Source organism: Cherax quadricarinatus, chromosome 3, assembly GCF_038502225.1.
Source record: "Cherax quadricarinatus isolate ZL_2023a chromosome 3, ASM3850222v1, whole genome shotgun sequence".
In the NCBI taxonomy this organism is placed as follows: Eukaryota; Metazoa; Arthropoda; class Malacostraca; order Decapoda; family Parastacidae; genus Cherax; species Cherax quadricarinatus.
The window spans coordinates 15431007-15449450 of record NC_091294.1 but is presented as its reverse complement, the minus strand read 5'-3'; the positions used below and the strand labels follow the sequence as shown (position 1 = coordinate 15449450).

At 41.0% G+C, this 18444-nt stretch overlaps 1 protein-coding gene across 5 annotated transcripts in view; it reads left to right on the top strand.

Annotated features, from left to right (window-relative positions):
- Positions 1-18444, top strand: part of LOC128706566 (protein FAM136A) — a 111416-nt gene that overhangs the window by 47027 nt on the left and 45945 nt on the right. For 2 of the 5 annotated variants that reach the window (XR_011392662.1, XM_070090290.1), the window contains exon 4: positions 14026-14093. The exons of the other annotated variants lie outside the window; for them this stretch is intronic. Coding sequence is in view for 1 of the 2 variants with exons in the window: in XM_070090290.1 (XP_069946391.1) it covers positions 14026-14093 (68 nt within the window). In the remaining variant the exon portion in view is untranslated. The remainder of the gene's footprint in view (positions 1-14025; positions 14094-18444) is intronic. 5 annotated transcript variants of the gene reach the window in all.

The following is an 18444-nucleotide window of genomic DNA, read 5'->3' as shown; positions in this document are numbered from 1 at the left end:
TTGTTATACTGTATTCAACCACACTTACAGTGTGCATTAACCCTTTGACTGTCGCAAGCCCCTTTCTGAAACTGTCATTCACTTAAAAAAAAAAATGTGCTTTTTTTTTCTCTCTATATACTATATATATATTATATTTTATATATATATATATATATATATATATATATATATATATATATATATATATATATATATATATATATATATATATATATTATATAATTTTTTTTTTTTTTTGTCACACCGGCCGATTCCCACCATATAATTTTTTTTTTTTTTTTTTTTTAAATATTTGGGGCGCTGCGCGAGTGAACGTATATGTATGTTTGGACCGTTTAAGGGTTAAAAAACACAATAAAAATTAAGATACACACAGAGTACACTTATTACTTACCTTAAAATATTAACCCTTTGACTGTCACAAGCTCCTTTCTGAAATTGTCATTCTATGTCATAAAATTTTTGGAAAAGAAAAAAATTATTTTTTCTTATGAAATGATAGAGAATCTTTTTCCGACGGTAATGACACCAAGAGTACGAAATTTGGTCGAAAACTCACGGAATTACGCTCCCGCGAAGTTAGCGGTCTCGGCGACATATATGCATCAGCGATTTCGCCGACTTTGAGACCTGTTTTTGGCCAATTCCGTTATTCCAGTTGACCAAACTCATAGCTATTTCTTTAGAATTCCATTTTTTCTATCAACTGAGTACAAGAAACCGCCCATTTACTGATTTGAACTACCCAATAAAGTGGTCAGAAATTGGCAATTTGGCCAATTTCATGCAAATTAAAAAAGATGCCAATTTCAAAATAGGGTCCAGAATAAACAGTGTAGTTCTTGGCACTAAAATAACACATCATCTGTTCATTAATCACATCTCTAGGCCCCTCTTATATTACTATTGCTTTCCATTTTTATTTTTTTTCATACAAAAAATACAAAATTTACTGTTATGCAGACTACTGCGTTATTGTAAAAATGACATAAATAATATCAGTGCACTAGTGAAAGAATATTAGACTGCCCAGTTGACGTGTACTGGACATGTGGTATGATTTGCTTACTCTTGAACATTGGTAGAAATCAAACATTTCCGCTACTTTTAGTTCAATTTCAAGGTCGTTTTCATCGTGTAACTAATCAAAATCATCTCTATTTCTGTAATATGTTTTCCATTTTATCAGGTGAGACCATGAAAACGAGAATACATACTATATGAAAATACACCTCAAAGTCGGCACTTTAATCCAAAAAAACGTTCATTTTTTTTTCTCATTATGCACTGCGTGCTGCAAGATTTTTTTTGTGGAGCACACTGACCACACAGACTCATTCTCTCACATGTGGGCCTACCAGCTTTCTCCTGCTTGATTTGAAGCCACTAGAATTATTGAGTATACAGTGGAACCTCTACTTGCGAGTTTAATCCGTTCCATGACCTTGCTCGCAACTAGATTTGCTCGTTTGCATAGTCAATTTTCCTCATTTAAATTAACTGAAATGCAATTAATCCGTTCCAGTGGAATTCTGTGCTTCAATAATTTCGCTAATATCAACTCTATGGCTTATTTATCTATCTCACTTCATCTAATATGACATAATAAACAATATAAATAACATAGAAACCTGATATATATACAGTGGTCCCTCAATTATCGTCCTTAATCCGTTCCTGGAAGTGGGACTATTATCGAAATAGACGATTTTCGAATCAATTTTCCCCATAAGAAATAACTTAAATCCAATTAATTCTTTCCAGGCACCCAGAAGTATCAATAAAAAAAAATTTTTTTTACCTAAAATATAGATTTAAATGTGCAAAAGAATGAACATTCAACATGACAGTTACCTTTATTGAAGGCTGTTGTTGATGAATGGAAGACAGGGAGGAGGAGAGAGGGAAGAGAGGTTATTGTTTGGAAGGGGAATCCCCCTCCATAAGAACTCTAGGTCACTTCAGGGGTCACTTCCCTAGCATAAATATAGATTTACATGCAGAAAAAAATGCCAAATAAATGTAAAACACTAATAAAATGTATAAATGAACATTGGTAATAGGGGTAGTTGATGAGTGGAACGATCTGCCTAGTAGGGTGATCAAAGCTAAAGCACTGGGTAGTTTCAAATTTAGGTTGGATAAATACACGATATTGGCAGTTTGGAGGGATATGTTGTGTATCTTTATACGTATATGCTTCTAAACTGTTGTATTCTGAGCACCTCTGCAAAAGCAGTGATAATGTGTGAGTGCGGTGAAAGTGTTGAATGATGATGAAAGTATTTTCTTTTTGGGGATTTTCTTTCTTTTTTGGGTCACCCTGCCGCAGTGGGAGACGACCAACTTGTTGAAAAAAAAAAAAAAAATACACGAGTGAGAGGGGTTGGATTTGAGTCAGACTTGCACCTGAGTTTATTGCTTGGGTAGCATTTGTTCTGTTAGTGGGTTGGAATTGTGAAGGACTGGCCTAGTAGGCAACCCACATCCCTCCTGTGTTGAAGGCTCTGCTGAAATGACAGATCTATCCAGGATTGGTCCACGCGAGATATGAGATTTCTTGCTCTGTTCTCTACTCTGTCCAGCAGTCGCAGATGAGAGGGGGGGCAGGCAAATCAAGAAAGTGGAGCATACTCAGGTGTGAGCATACTTGTGCTTCATACAGAATCTTGCAACCCCTGCTGTCAAGCAGATGCAAGATATGGTGAAGTGCTGTAAGCTTCCTGGCTGCTTTGTTTGCAAGATTTACACCGTTGTTCTTCATGGTCAGTTTGTAGTCAAATTTCACCCCAAGGATATCAACTTCTTCCCCAGGTGCCAACACCCTCCCATTCATCCTTACTACTGCACTGGCATTACCATCATAGTGCCTAGAGACCATCATTTGTGTTTTCTCAGTTGCAAATGTTACTTGCCATCTATATTCCCAAGCTGATATAGCTCTTAGCTGATGATTGATGTAGCTTAGAGCAGCTGGCATTTATTCTCTTGGATAAGTGAATGTCAGTGTACAGTGGACCCTCACCTTACGATCAGCTCCCAACTCGTCCAATTATGTAAGTGTGTTTTTGTTAGTGCTTTTGTAGGTGTATTTTTGGAGGTCTGAAATGGACTAATCTAATTCACAATATTCCTTATGGGAACAAATTCGTTCTATAATGGCACCCAAACAGACTTCTGGATTAAAATAATATTGTTAGGCGGGGGTCCACTGTACAGTCATGTGCATATGCATGGGATTCCGGGATGAGATGAAGAAGATTATTGAAGTAGACATTCCATAACAATGGTCCCAGCACGCTTCCTCATGGAACACTTGCCCTAATAGGATGTCTTGCTGATTCCATTCCATTGAGAACTACCCTTAGAGATCTACCATGAAGGTAATCACTGAGGAAACATAGCGTAGTTCTTGTATTTCCCAGATCTTGCAGTTTTGCTAAGAGGCCCTGGTGCCACACCTGGTCGAAAGAACCAGCAATGTCCAGTGCTACCACACAGATGACTTTGGATTCATCCAGTGACTGGTGCCACTTACTAGAGAGGTTTAACAACAGGTCAGCAGCAGAGTAACCTTTCCTGAAGCCATATTGACAGTCACAAAGTAGTGAGTGGTAGTCGAAAAACTGCTATTTGTCTTGAGATTGTCTCGAGGATCTTGCCAGTGATTGACAGGAGTGACACTGGTCTGTAATTGCTGATTTCTGCCCTTCTGTTCTTTTTGTGAACAGGGACTACATTTGCCTCTTTCCACGGAGAAGACCATTTACACTGTACTAGGCAGTGCTGAAAGATGCGAGTTAGAGGTGCTGCTAGCTGGTTGCACATTTTCTCAGCAATCTTGGGCTTAACTTGTCTTGGCCCACAGCCTTTTCTTGGTCAAGCAATTTAAGAAGGAAATGCACCTCCTCCTGCCTTATTGCCACCACTGACAGTTTTGACACAGTTCTTGCAGCTAGCCAAGGAGGGCCCCTTGCTGGATCAGGAATTTGCATTTTGGTAGCAAAGTGTTCGGCAGAAAGGTCTGCTTTCTCTTGACTACTAATAGAGGTGGTCCCATCCTTTTGATTTAGAGGTGGAATGAGTTCTTCAGGCAGATAACCTTGTCTGTCCCTGACCAGGGACCACCAGGTTTTGGAGCCTACTGTACCTGATGCTAGCTTTCTTTTTGTGTCCACCTCCCATTTAGTGATGGCCCACTTTTGAACGTCACCCATATGCTTACAGGCTTGCCTGTGCAAGTTCCTGTTATAGGTGGTAGGATATCTCTTACACCTTTGCCATGCCTTGTACTTAGCAGTAGCAGCCTCTCTGCAACAAAAGCCAAACCAAGGCTGATCTGTAGGCTTCGTCACATGTTGCCGGTGAGGTATGTGTTCTTGTTGTAGATTAAGTATGTGTCCAGTGAAGGCTTTCACTTGGTTGTCAACATTCTCTTGGGGAAGAGCATTCCAATCGGTGGTGGCGAGTTCAGAGCAAAGGGCTGGCCAATTACCTGTTTCCCATAGCCATTGTTGTGCATGTGGACTCCTCACCTCATTCTGTTGAGATCATAAGTGTCATAAAAATAGCCTTGTGGTCAATTGAGGGGTTGACAAGTGACTATATCTTCTGCCGGATCACTCACTTCTGGGTCAAGGGAGGAGCCAGAGATATGAGTAGGGAAATCAACAAAGTTTCTCATGTCAAATACTACAAGAAGGTCATCAAAGTCCCTCTGATATGTTGACAGTTGTGTTGTAGCAGAAGGAAGTCCTCATTTTTCATTAGGAACTTGACGGGGTCTGCATGTTGCCACTGAGGTCTGTACCTTGCACATGCTAGTACAGAGGTACTAGTGTTTATGTATAGCTTGAACCTGATTTCAAGATGAGTAGGGATGGCAACATCAATGTGCTGGGCATGTATACTTTTAGAGAAACACACAGCAACACCACCTCCTTGGCCTTGCCTGTCTCTTCTCAGCCATGAGGTGTAGCCAGCAGTTCTTGCAAAATTTTCTGGAGTCCTGTCGTGCAAAAATGTTTCAACAACAGCTATCACGTTGGGATGTCAAGTGTTCACAAAACTGTGTGTGAGCTCTCCAACATTAGTAATGAAACCTCTAATTGTTGGCTGACAGGATGCTGACAGACTGGCTCCTCATGATGTGGTCAGCTTGAGGTGGTGGGTGTGTAAGGCATGTAAAATGCCTGCCCTTGAGAGATGTAGGGCACTGAGGCAGCTGCAGGGATGTAGGTCTGTGGTCTTGTATAAGGCCTAGTGCCACCTGCTGGGCTGAGATAGGAGTAGCTGAGTGGGTGACATGTAAGTGTGTTCACCAATTCAGAGATCCTGCTGGTTTGTTCCGAGAACAGATTTCTAAACAGGTTATCCTTTCTGTCAAGATCCTTTTTCTTCCAACACTGGTCCTCCTAATGTCCCTTCTTGTGGCAGTTGTTAGTGGTGTGCCCCTTCCAGTGACAGCGAGAGCACTGCCTAGGTACCTGGGAAGGTGGACTATTATTTGTTGCACTTCCTGTGTTTTGCTGATTTGTCCGCAGGTTCTGCCGCTGGTACTGTTGGTGGAAGGTGAGACGGCTGTAGATGTCTTCCTCCTCCACATCCTCTTCCATGTCCTCTGCCACGTCCTCTACCATGTCCTCTACCACGCCCCTGTGCCGTTCTTACAGATATGTGTCTGATGTTCATACTTTGGTGCAGTAGGTGTTCAGGTGCAGTGATGGTTCCCTGATTATTAACTGCACCAATCTCTGGGATGGAGAAAATCCTGACTCAATACTTGCCGATGAAGCACTGCTGCCAGATGTTAGAATAGTGTTGGCAGGTGTGCTGACAGGTGTAGGATCAGTGATGGTATGTTCACTGTCTAGTGTACTGGCAGGTGATGAAGCAGAGATGTCAGTTGTAGGAGAATTAACAGAACCAAGGCTTGCTTCGTTGCTGGGAAGAGGATCCGTTCCCTCTGTGGTGGTCAGAGGAATTATGTTAGAATTCCCAAAGGTAGTGTGTGTCTATCTCTCTCTCTCTCTCTCTCTCTCCCTCCCTCTCTCTTCCTCTTTCTTTCTTCAGGATGATTTTGATTCCCAAACCTTTGGTGTTGCTATGGGCTTTCCTCTGTCCCCTGTTCTTGCTAACTGTTAATGGAGTATTTTGAAACTGTTCTTACTGTTGAATTATGCCCTTCTCTCTGCCTTTGCTATGTAGTTGATGTCTTTGTTAACATGACTCTAGTCTCTTTCGACCATTTCTTGATGTCCTTAACAATCTTGCTCCTTCCATCAAGTTTAAAGCTGAATGTGGAATAAAACTTTCAGTGTCCTTGTTGTGTATGCTCATCACTCAGTGACAGGCTTATTCTTTTTCCGTTAATCGCAGTTAATGCACAGTGAAATGTACAGTCATTTTTTTTCTTGCCATGCTTTCTCTGTATCAGTGACCTTCAGTTTCTTGGCTGCAATTTCCACTTTTCGCAGTTCGTTCTCTCACCTAAGCAGCTTCACCTGCTTAGGTATGAAAAGAATGAACTCAAAAGGAACACTATATACAAAACGCAAGAGTGTCACCAAATAGAACAAAAGGAACATGTAAAAGACCTGGGAATGATTGTCAGCTGACCTTTCTTTTAAAGATCATAATAAGACAAAGATCACAACAGTCATGATGATGATGATGGGGTGGGTATTGAGAACTTTCAGAACAAGGGAAATAATGCTGACAGTGACTTCAAATCGCTAGTGCTCCCTCATTTAAAATATTGCTTAGTGCTGACGGCCCTGTTCAAAGCAGGAGAAACATCAGAGCTGAAACAAATACAGAGATTGTTTACGGCTCACATTGAGCCAATAAAACGCCTAAATTACTGGGAGCGCCTTCAAGTCTTGAACATGTACTCATTGGAGCAGGGGAGAGAGAGAGAGAGATACATGATAATGTATACCTGGAAAGTACTCGAGGGCCTGGTCCCACATCTGCACACTACCATAACAACATACGGGAGTGAGAGAGATGGGAGGAAGCGTAAAATAAACCCAGTGAGGAGCAGGTGTGCAGTGGGGACAAGGGAACACTGTATCAACATCCAGGGTCGCAGACTATTCAGCATTTTACCAGAAAATATCAGAAACACGGCTGGGACAAGTGTAGAAGCCTGCAAGAGGAAACTGGACAAGTATCTGCACCAGGTGCCAGATCAGCCAGGCTGTGATGGATATGTGGGGCAGTGGGCCTCCAGCAGCAACAGCCTGGTTGACCAGGCAAGCATGAGACGAGCCTGGCCCATGGCCAGGCTCTGAGAGTAGTCAAACTCTCAAAGCTCTTCAAAGGTAAGGTAAGGTACCCTTCTGATTTCATTAAATCTGACTTCTCACACGCTAAACTGACTTTCTTCTTTCCCAAACTCTCTTCTTTGAAATCTTCTGTTCTTTTCCTTCCCTGTACAGTGAAAACTCTGTTGTTGAACTTAATTCGTTCCAGATGTCAATTCAGCAACCAAACCAATTTTTCCCATAAAGAATAATGTAAATAGAACTAATCCATTCCAGAACAAAAATGATAGTATAATTTATTAATAATAATGTACTAACTACCACATAGTGTGCGCAGTACAAAAAGAATCCTGCAGCACACACTGCATAATGAGAAAAAAACTGCGACTGTTTTTGGTTTAAAACAGAGACTTTGCAGTGTATTTTCATAAAGTATTGATGATTATATTCCTGTTTTCTTGATTTCATTTGATAGAATGGAAGTTATATTACAGAAATATAGATGATTTTTCAATGGTTTAGAGACTAAAAGCAGCTTGAAACTGAGCTCAAAGTAGCAAAATTGTTCAATTTTTGCTGATGTTCAAGAGTAAGTAAGTTTATTCATGTATTCACAAATACACTTACATAATCATACATAGCAGCATATGTGTAGAGAACCTAGGATAACCCAAAAACGTCAGACAAACAGATCATGTCATGCATCCAATACATGTCATCTGGTGGGTCTAATATGCATTCACGAATGCACTGATATTATTTATACAATTATGCAGTGGTTTGAATAAAAGTAAATTTTCTATTTTTTTGTGTGAATAAAAGTTCAAAATGAAAAGCAAACATTATATAAGAGGGGCCTGGAGATGCAACTAATGAGCAGATAAAAATGTTATTTTGGTGCCAGGAACATCTGTATTGTTATGCTGAACCCTAATTTGATATTGGCTTTTCTTGAATTTTGTGTGAAATTGGCCAAATTAGTAATTTCAGATCACTATATTGGGTAGTTGGAATAGGTAAATGGGCAGTTTCTTGTACTCAGTCGATAGAATAAAAGGAGTTCTAGTGAAATAGCTACAAGTTTCGTCAACTGGAACAATGAAATTGGCCCAAATTAGGGTTCAAAGTGGGCGAAATCGCCGATGTGTAATTATCACCAAGACCGCTAACTTTGCAATATCATAATTCCATAAGATTTCATACTTTTAGTTTCATTACCTTTACAAGATGCACAGCAAGAGCTCGAGAGAGATTTATAGCATGTCACTATACTGAAACCCACACTGTGGATGCTGGTGATCACGAGTTCTGAGCATTGTCAGTCAACAACCAAGACCATGTATGAAAACCAGGACCGAATTCCTTGTTCGAAAACTGATTTGTTCAACAATTAGTCCGTTCGACAACTGAGGTTCCACTTTATTTCCAGTCTCTCAACTCTTAACACCACCCATCCTTTAGATGTTAAACTTTTTACCTAAGTAATACTCTTTACCATAATCTAGTTCATGCCTCTCCTGTTGCCACTGATGTTTCCAGTGTCTATGCCATTTCCTGTTCCTGTTGTCCTTTTCAATACTTTTTAGAAATTGAGAGTGCTCTAACAGACTTAAGAGTGCACTGAAGAAGTGTTGGCCTTGCTGACACTGACAATGGTCTTTTCTGTCATGTTAGAGATCATAGTCATCCTTTTAACTATTCCTCTGCCAAAACTGTCTACCCTTCTATCCTTCACAGTCACTGTCTTGTGAAGTATTCCTAATATGAATCTTACTCCTGGTTTTGTCTCTGTAGATGCCCTTTTTTCTCATTGTGTTGTTAACCCTTTGAGGGTTTCGGACGTACTAGTACGGCTTACGACCCAGGGTTTTTGACGTACTAGTACGCCTAAATTCTAGCGCCCTCAAATCTAGTGGGAGAAAGCTGGTAGGCCTCCATATGAAAGAATGGGTCTATGTGGTCAGTGTGCACAGTATAAAAAAAATCCTGCAGCACACAGTGCATAATGAGAAAAAAAAAACTTTGACCGTTTTTTTGGAATAAAACAGCGACTTTGCACTGTATTTTCGTATGGTATTTATTGTTGTATTCTAGTTTTCTTGGTCTCATTTTATAGAATGGAAGGCATATTATAGAAATTGAGATGATTTTGACTGGTTTTACAATGAAAAGTACCTTGAAATTGAGTTCAAAGTAGCAGAAATGTTCGATTTTTACCAAAGTTCAAAAGTAAACAAATCATGCCAAGCGTTCAATACACGTCAACTGGTGAGTCTAATATTCTTTTGCAAGTGCGCCAATATGATTCATACCATTTTTTACACTAATGCAGTAGTCTGCATAACAGCAAATCTTCTATTTTTTGTGAGAATAAAAATTCAAAGTGGAAAGCAAAAGAATGTAAGAGGGGCCTTGAGACGTGACTAATGAACAGAGGAAATGTCATTTTAGTGCCAGGAATGTATTTCTTGTTTGTTCTGGACCCTATTCGGAAATTGGCATCTTCTGAAATTTGTGTGAAATTGGCAAAATTGCTAAATTCTGACCACTGTCCTGGATAGTTGAAATTGGTAAATGGGTGGTTTCTTGCACTCATTCAATAGAAAAAATGGAGTTCTAGCGAAATATTCATGTTTTTTGTCGACTAGTACAGTGGAACTGGCCGAAAATGGGGCTCAAAGTGGGCAAAATCGCCGATCCGTAAACATCGCCGAGACTGCTAACTTTGTGAGAGCATAATTCCGTAAGTTTTCCATAAAATTTCATATTTTTGGTGTCCTTATGATCGGGAAAAGATTCTCTATCTTAACAAGAATTTTTTTTTTTTTTTTTTTTTTTTAAATTTGGCCGACCCTGAGAACGAGTCTCGGAGAGGGCCTGTCGACCCTCAAAGGGTTAAATGCTCTAAACTTCAAAACACTCATGACTTGACCTGACCTTTGTTGCCTCTCCATACCTCTTCACCTTTCCGATGTTTTCATTGTCTCTCCTGTCTTCTGCCTAAGTGGGTTCTATCCAATAGGGTTTTTATCCCACAATGGATTCTGTCCTGGCCCCTGGGCCAGTAGCTCTCATGCAGTGCTTCTCTATTCTCATGTTCTTGTGGATCCTCTTGTCTTACTACTACCAGTCTTTCTTTTCTCATTTTACACTGTCATTATTTGTTCTCTACTTTTCTACAACTATTACTTCAACTGCTGCCTCTTATTTCTACAGCAGTGTGCAGATTAATTGGGACAGAAGTAAAGTTTGTGATTATTTCATAATATGGCTTAATTAACCCTTAAACTGTCCAAGCAGATCTATGTTCACATGTGTAGTGCTCCAAAAGTAGATCTACTTTTTTTTACATATTTTCAAATATAACAAAAAAAAAAGGGTAGATCAAAGTTTTTTTTACATGTTTTCAAATTAAAAAAAAAAGATCTACTTTTTTTTTACATTCAAATGTTGAAAAAATGTAGATCTACGTTTGGACATTTTAAAGGTTAATGTAGTTTGGATTCTTTTCTTTTCAGAAAAGTTTGCTACTGATTTCTAGCCAACCATCCAGTTGTGGTGTTACCCTGCGACTCATCAGTGCTACAATAGCTGTTGCTCTGTAAGACTGTTCCTGCAAGCATTCTCCATGAGTGAATGTGGTTTCACCAAATTCTTCCCTTCAGTTCATGGTTACTGCTGAAATTCATGATGGATGTTACACCTAGGAAGTGTGGAAGTACTGTAAGTCTTAGAAATCATGCTGGTTTGAGTATCAGATGGATCACCGAAAATTTGAGCCTAGCAAAGTCAATTGTTGGTCGGATTCTGAAAAGCGATGACAGTGATGATTGTAGAGCACTGCATCGAGGAAGATGTTGAAGAAAACGCAAGACAACGCCTCACGATGACAAGGTTATCATAAGAAATAATGTGAAGGATCTCAAGAAAACCAGCAGAGATCTAGAGAGAGATTTGGCTTCAGCTGGCATAAATGTTGATTCTTCAACTGTTTGAAGTAGGCTCCGTGAAGTTGGCAGAACTGCCAGAAAACTGGTAAAGAAACAGTTATTGACCATTGCTATGAAGAAAAAATGGCTGTGGTGGGCACTCAATCATAAGTGATGCATGACAGATGAAAGAAGAAAAGTTATATTTTCAGTTGAAGTGCATTTTGAAGTACAGTGGACCCCCGGTTAACGATATTTTTTCACTCCAGAAGTATGTTCAGGTGCCAGTACTGACCGAATTTGTTCCCAAAAGGAATATTGTGAAGTACATTAGTCCATTTCAGACCCGCAAACATACACGTACAAACGCACTTGCATAAATACACTTAACATAATTGGTCGCATTCGGAGGTGATCGTTATGCGGGGGTCCACTGTATATGGGTACAGATCAGTGATAATGAGATGGAGCAAAGGCAAACCTCAGAGTGGACACGTTCAGCAAGTATCAAAACACCAGCCTAAGATGTTTAGGGGTAGTTTTACTGCTAAAGGCCATGGACGGCTTGTTGAGGGAATGATGAACAGTGGCAAATACAGGGCAATCCTGGGAACTCGTTTGCTTCCTGTTATGGACAGAGACTTTGCTGATGAAGGCATTTTCCAGCAAGATCTTGCTCCATGCCTCACTTTCAAAGAAATGCAGATATTCTTTGAATAAAGTGGGCTAACCATTTTCAGTTGGCCTGGAAACTCTTCTGACCTCAACCCAATTGAGAATCTATGGGAAGTAACCAAATGCAACAGTTCAAAAACGGACTGTTCATCTGTGAAGCTAATTGCTGCTGTTATTAGAACCTGGTACCATGATGAACTCGCCAAAATGTGTTCAACATTGGTTGATTCTCTGCCAGTGTGTAGCAATGCTTATAAAAACAAAGGGTAGTCATCTCTCTTATTAAGTGAATTATGTCATGCATCATTGCCCTATATTTTTCAAATAAACATTAATTTTCCAAATGTGTCTTATTTCATAACTCCCAATTAATATGCACACTACTGTATCTCTACCATTGCTGTACTGCTGCTGCTGCTTCTGCTACCACCACCACCACTGTCACATCTACCACTATTCCTACCATGACTACTGCTCTGCCCCCTTCTCCCTCCTCCTTCCCCTGCCCCTCTTGTTTATACTTTGGCTCCCTTCCCTCATTTCAGTGATTTGTTAATGGTTCAAGTCTAAAAAAATATACAAGATTGTCTCCTAAGTATGAGTTATTAGCATGTGTGTGTGTCATTCTACATTTTTCAAGTGTGTAGGATTCAGGGCTCTCAATCTATCTCGGATGTACAGTTCCATATACAGTGAATTAATTTTGTCATCCTTCTCTGTTATGCAATGCATTTACAGTAAACCTTCAATTAACATGTGTGTTATGTTCATGAAAATCAGTACCTAAGTTAAAATTGTGTTACATGAAGTAAAGAATATAAGGGAAAGAATAGGGTTATGTACTTGACACCTCCAAATTTACCCCAACTTTTTTTTTAAAATTCTGCTACATAATACAATTTATCGTGCTTACATTCTACTTATTGTTGAGTGTTGACATGGAATTGTGTGGAAAGGGTTGATGCGGCTCCTGAGCGGAGGTGAATGGCTGTGGTGTGCTCACATATTTTATACTGCGTCTCTGGTTTGTTTTACCTTTCAGTATTTCAGTACTTTATACAGCTGATGATAAGGCATCACTGCTTCAAAATACTCTTCAGAGCAGTGCTTCCAGAGGTGTCAGGGCCTTCAGTATGGAATCACTTCTGTAGTTGTTGCTGTGTTAACTACTGATTTAGAGGTTGTTTTGCTTCATCTTCTATCGTTATCTCCCCCCTCTCCTAACTAGGAATTGAGCTCCTTCACAATTTTTTTTGTAGTTTGTTCTTTGTCATCCTTTTCTAGTAGTTCATTTATGTTTTCTTCATGCACTTCTTGATAACCTTCACATCTTGGTCCTTGCCAAAGTCACAGTTTCTTAGATTGACTCCCTACTAATGGAAAACTAGAGAAACTATTCACCACTTTGGCCATAAATGACCTCAGGCTGCATTTATGGTGGCTGCAGCTTCTCTCTATAGCCATTAATGCTACTGGTATAGCACTCCAAGGCACTTGTGCATCCTAGCACAGTTGTCACATAGTGATTTCTCATCTGATGTGCAGGACCCTTGGCATCAGTTACCACCCACTTTGGTAACATGGGCCACTGCTACTCTTTTTATCTGACAGGGCGATGCATTCCACCCCAATCCATTCACTGATCCTCGCAACAGTCTTAGCACACTTACACAGAACACATTTTAACCAGATTTTTCTAAGCTTCTATTCTTTTCATAATCTGTTAAGATTTCTTGCCTCAATACAGAATCACTTGGTCTGCCATGATTTTATGCACCAATATACTTTCCATTATACAGCATCATTATCATACGAGGGACACCTGAATTCTCAGTCTAATGCACTTTGTTGGCATCTGCTTATGAACACACCGCTATGCCACACTTGTGTTAATTAGAGGAATTTGTCCCACGTGATTATAGTGTTTAAAGCATGGCATATAGTGCTTCCAATGGTATTATTCACTGCCTTTTCTGGCTGTTACTCTATTTTCCTTCTGGGAATTTGTCATATATGGCTTTGTGAAGACTGGTAACATGATGCAGGAAGATATTTGCTACTGCCTGCAACAGTAACCATTCGATTAGCTTCACCCAGCCCAACGTAGGTTTGAAAATTAGGGTTAGACTTCTTGAAATGTCCCTTTTCAGGGATGGAGACTGGGTGCCTTGAATCTGGGAAAATCACTGCTGGTGGCACCTGCAGCTGCTGTACACAGGTGAGTGCTAGCTGGGTCATGAGTCTGTCTATTAAGTCTCTCTGTTGCTAGAAGAGTATTTTTTTTGCTATTGCTGGAAGATCACCTGTTGAATTTACAGAATGAATATGGAGTCATAACCCAAGGGTGTGGGCAACATCTCACAGGACTTACCCTTTCTACTTGGAACCCTGGCTTTGTGCTATCAAACTCCATAGGCTTAGCTACAACTTGTGGCATGTTGTGAGAGAGCCAGGATAAAGAATAAGTAAGTAACATGGCCGGAGTTTATGGTGTCCATCACCTGGTTACATGCCCAAGGTCAAGTCATACTACCACTAGTCAGTTGCTAGTGCAGTGCCTTGGGCACTAGTATTTCATACCGCATATTTGCTGAAATCCAAGTAAGCAGTATTGCATCATCTGTCTCAGATTTTTTTTTGTTGAAAATCAGCAGATCTGTTAGGCAAGAATGATCCCACATGAATGTGTGTTGGAACACCCTAATTAAATTATGCTTGTCAATAGTGCTTCTTAGGTTCATTCCATATAATGTATACCAATTTTGAAGATGGTCTTTGCTTGACTATCTCTAAATTTGTTGAAACTAGGTGTGTAGCTTCATGTAAGTTTTAAACACATTTCTGTGAAATTTTAGATGCATGCGTATTTTATTGTGGTTGCCAGAGCCAGTGATGTGGGAGTAACCTCAGGTGTTGTGGGAGCAATCAAAAGCACTCGGCTAAATTTCATAGGTTGCTTTGGCGTAAACACTGGTTAGCATCTTTAAATTTGGTATTTGTATTCAACTTTTGTTGGAGCATAAATATTATAATATTGAAACCCATGAATTTTTACCCCCCCCCCCCCCCCCCCCCAATTTGTGCTGAAGATGAGCGTCATGTAGACATGAAACAATATCAAGGACAGAGTGGTATGGTACTAACTATTAATTTACCAAAACCCACGCAGTTAATTGTAATTATTACTAGCATTAGTATTAGGGTTTTATTAGAGATGTGTTAAAGTATTGGTACCAGCATTGGTGAGAATCAGCCATTTTTATGGTGTCGGTATTGATGAAAAACGGCTGATACTTATAAAATGTTAATATTACATGTTTCCTTAAAAATATCAATATAAACATTCTACCACACGGTTGTGAGGTTTACATGCATGCACTCGTGTGCATGCGTACACACACATACACAGGAGGAGGAGGGGATGCACTGCTCATTAAAAACCGATGAGGATTTGAGGAAATGAAAGGAATGGATGAGATTGGAGAAAGAGATTACATAGTAGGTACAGTTCAGTCTGGGTAACATAAGGTAGTCATTGTAGTGATTTATAACCCACCACAGAACTGCAGGAGGCCAAGAGAGGAATATGAAAAGAGCAACAGAGTAATGGTGGACACACTAGCTGAGGTGGCCAGGAGAGCTCACTCGAGCAGAGCAAAGTTACTGGTTATGGGCAATTTCAACAACAGGGAGATTGATTGGAAAACCTGGGAGTCCCGAAACATGGAGAGCCAAGATGATGGATGTGGTACTGGAAAACCTCGTGTGCCAACATGTTAGGGACACTACCAGAGAGAGAGGGGAGGATGAACCAGCAAGACTGGACCTCATGTTCTCCCTGAGCAGCTTGGACATTGAGGACATCACATGTGACAGGCCCCTTGGAGCTAGTGATTGCATGGTTCTGAGCTTTGAATATGTAGTTACAAGTGAAGAGCGTAACAGGAGTTGAATAGGAAAAGCCAAACTATGAAAGGGGGCACTACACAGGTATGAGGAGCTTCCTGCAGGATGTTCAGTGGGACAGAGAATTGGTAGGAAAGTCAGTAAACAAAATGATGGAATGCATAACAAAATGCAAGGAGGCAGAGGAAAGGTTTGTTCCCAAGGGCAACAGAGATAATGGGAAGACCATAGCAAGCCCTTGGTTTACCCGAAGGTGTAGGGAGGCAAAAACTGAGTGCATTAGAGAATGAAAAAAGTACAGTAGGCAAAGGACCCAGGAAAATAGAGATTAGTCAAAGAGCCAGAAACGAGTATGTGCAGATAGGGAGGGCCACCGACAGTACGAAAACAACATAGCATTGAAAGTCAAGTCTGACCCAAAACTGCTGTATAGCCACATTAGGAGAAGAGAACAGTCAAAGACCAGGTAATCAGGCTGAGGGTAGAAGGTGGGGAGCTCACAAGAAACAATCAAGAGGTATGTGAGGAGCTCAACACGAGATTTAAGGAAGTATTTACAGTGGAGACAGGAAGGACTCTGGGAAGACAGAACAGAGGGGGACACCAACAAGTGTTGGATGAAATACACACAACTGAGGAGGAGGTGAAGAAGCTTCTAAGTGACCTTGATACCTCAAAGGCAATGGGATCGGACAACATCTCCCCGTGGGTCCTTAGAGAGGGAGCAGAAATGCTGTGTGCCATTAACCACAATCTTCAACACATCCCTTGAAACTGGGCAACTACCTGAGGTATGGAAGACGGCAAATGCAGTTCCCATTTTTAAAAAAGGAGACAGAAATAAGGCACTAAACTAGACCAGTGTCACTGCCGTGTATAGTATGCAAAGTAATGGAGAAGATTATCAGGAGGAGAGTGGTGGAGCACCTGGAATGGAACAAGAGTATAAACGACAACCAGCACGGCTTCATAGAAGACAAATCCTGTGTCACAAACCTTCTGGAGTTTTGTGATAAGGTAACAGAAGTAAGACACGAGAGAGAGGGGGTGGGTCGATTGCATTTTCTTGGACTGCAAGAAGGCTTTCGACACAGTTCCTCACAAGAGATTAGTGCAGAAACTAGAGGATCAGGCGCATATAATGGGAAGGGCACTTAATGGATCAGAGAATACCTGACAGGGAGGCAAGAACAAGTTATGGTACGTGATGAGGTATTACAGTGGGCACCTGTGACGAGCAGGGTCCCACAGGGGTCAGTCCTAGGTCCAGTGCTATTTTTGGTATATGTGAATGACATGATGGAAGGGATAGACTCAGGGGTGTCCCTGTTTGCAGATGATGTGAAATTAATGAGGAGAATTAAATCAGATGAGGATCAGGCAGGCCTTCAAAGAGACCTAGACAAGCTGGACATGTGGTCCAGCAACTGGCTTCTCGAATTCAACCCTGCCAAATGCAAAGTCATGAAGATCGGAGAAGGGCAAAGAAGACCACAGATAGAGTAATAGGCTAGCTGGCCAATGACTGCAAACCTCGCTTAATGAGAAAGATCTTGAGGCGTGTATAACACCGAGCACATATCAACGAGATAACTGCTGCTGCATATGGGCGCCTGGCAAACCGGAGATTAGCGTTCCGGTACCTAAGTAAGGAATCTTTCAAGGCACTGTACACCGTTTACACCAGGCCCATACTGGAGTATGCGGCACCAGTTTGGAACCCGCACTGGGTCAAGCACGCTAAGAAATTAGAGAAAGTGCAAAGGTTTGCGGCAAAGTTAGTTCCAGAGCTAAGAGGAATGTCCTACAAAGAAAGGTTAAGGGAAATCGGCCTGACGACACTGGAGGACGGGAGGGTTAGGAGAGACATGATAACGACATACAAAATACTATATAGAATAGACAAAGTGCACAGACAAGGTGTTCCAGAGAGGGGACACAGAAACAGGAGGTCACTCTTGGAAGTTGAAGACTCAAATGAGTCAAAGGAATATTAGGAAGTGTTTCTTCAGCCATAGAGTAATCAGGAAGTGGAATAGTCTAGCAAGTGAGGTAGTGGAGGCAGGAACTATACATAGCTTTAAGATGAGGTATGATAAAGCTCATGGAGCAGGGGGAGAGAGGACCTAGTAGCATTCAGTGAAGAGGTGGGGCCAGGAGCCGAGTCTCAACCCCTGCAACTACAATTAGGTGAGTGCGCACACACACACACACACACACACACACACACACACACACACACACACACACACACACACACACACACACACACACACACACACACACAGACCTGGACAGGCTACAAGCCTGGTCCAGCAACTGGCTCCTTGAATTTAACCCTGCCAAATGCAAAGTCATGAAGATCGGGGAAGGGCAAAGAAGACAGCAGACATAGTATAGTCTAGGTGGCCAAAGACTGCAAACCTTGCTCAAGGAGAAAGATCTTGGGGTGAGTATTACACTGAGCACGTCTCCGGAAGCACACATCAACCAGATAACTGCTGCAGCATTTGGGCGCCTGGCAAACTTGAGATTAGCGTTCCGATACCTAAGTAAGGAAAGACACTGTACACTGTATGTCACGCCCATACTGGAGTATGCAGCACCAGTTTGGAACCCCACACTTGATCAAGCACGTCAAGAAATTAGAGAAAGTGCAAAGG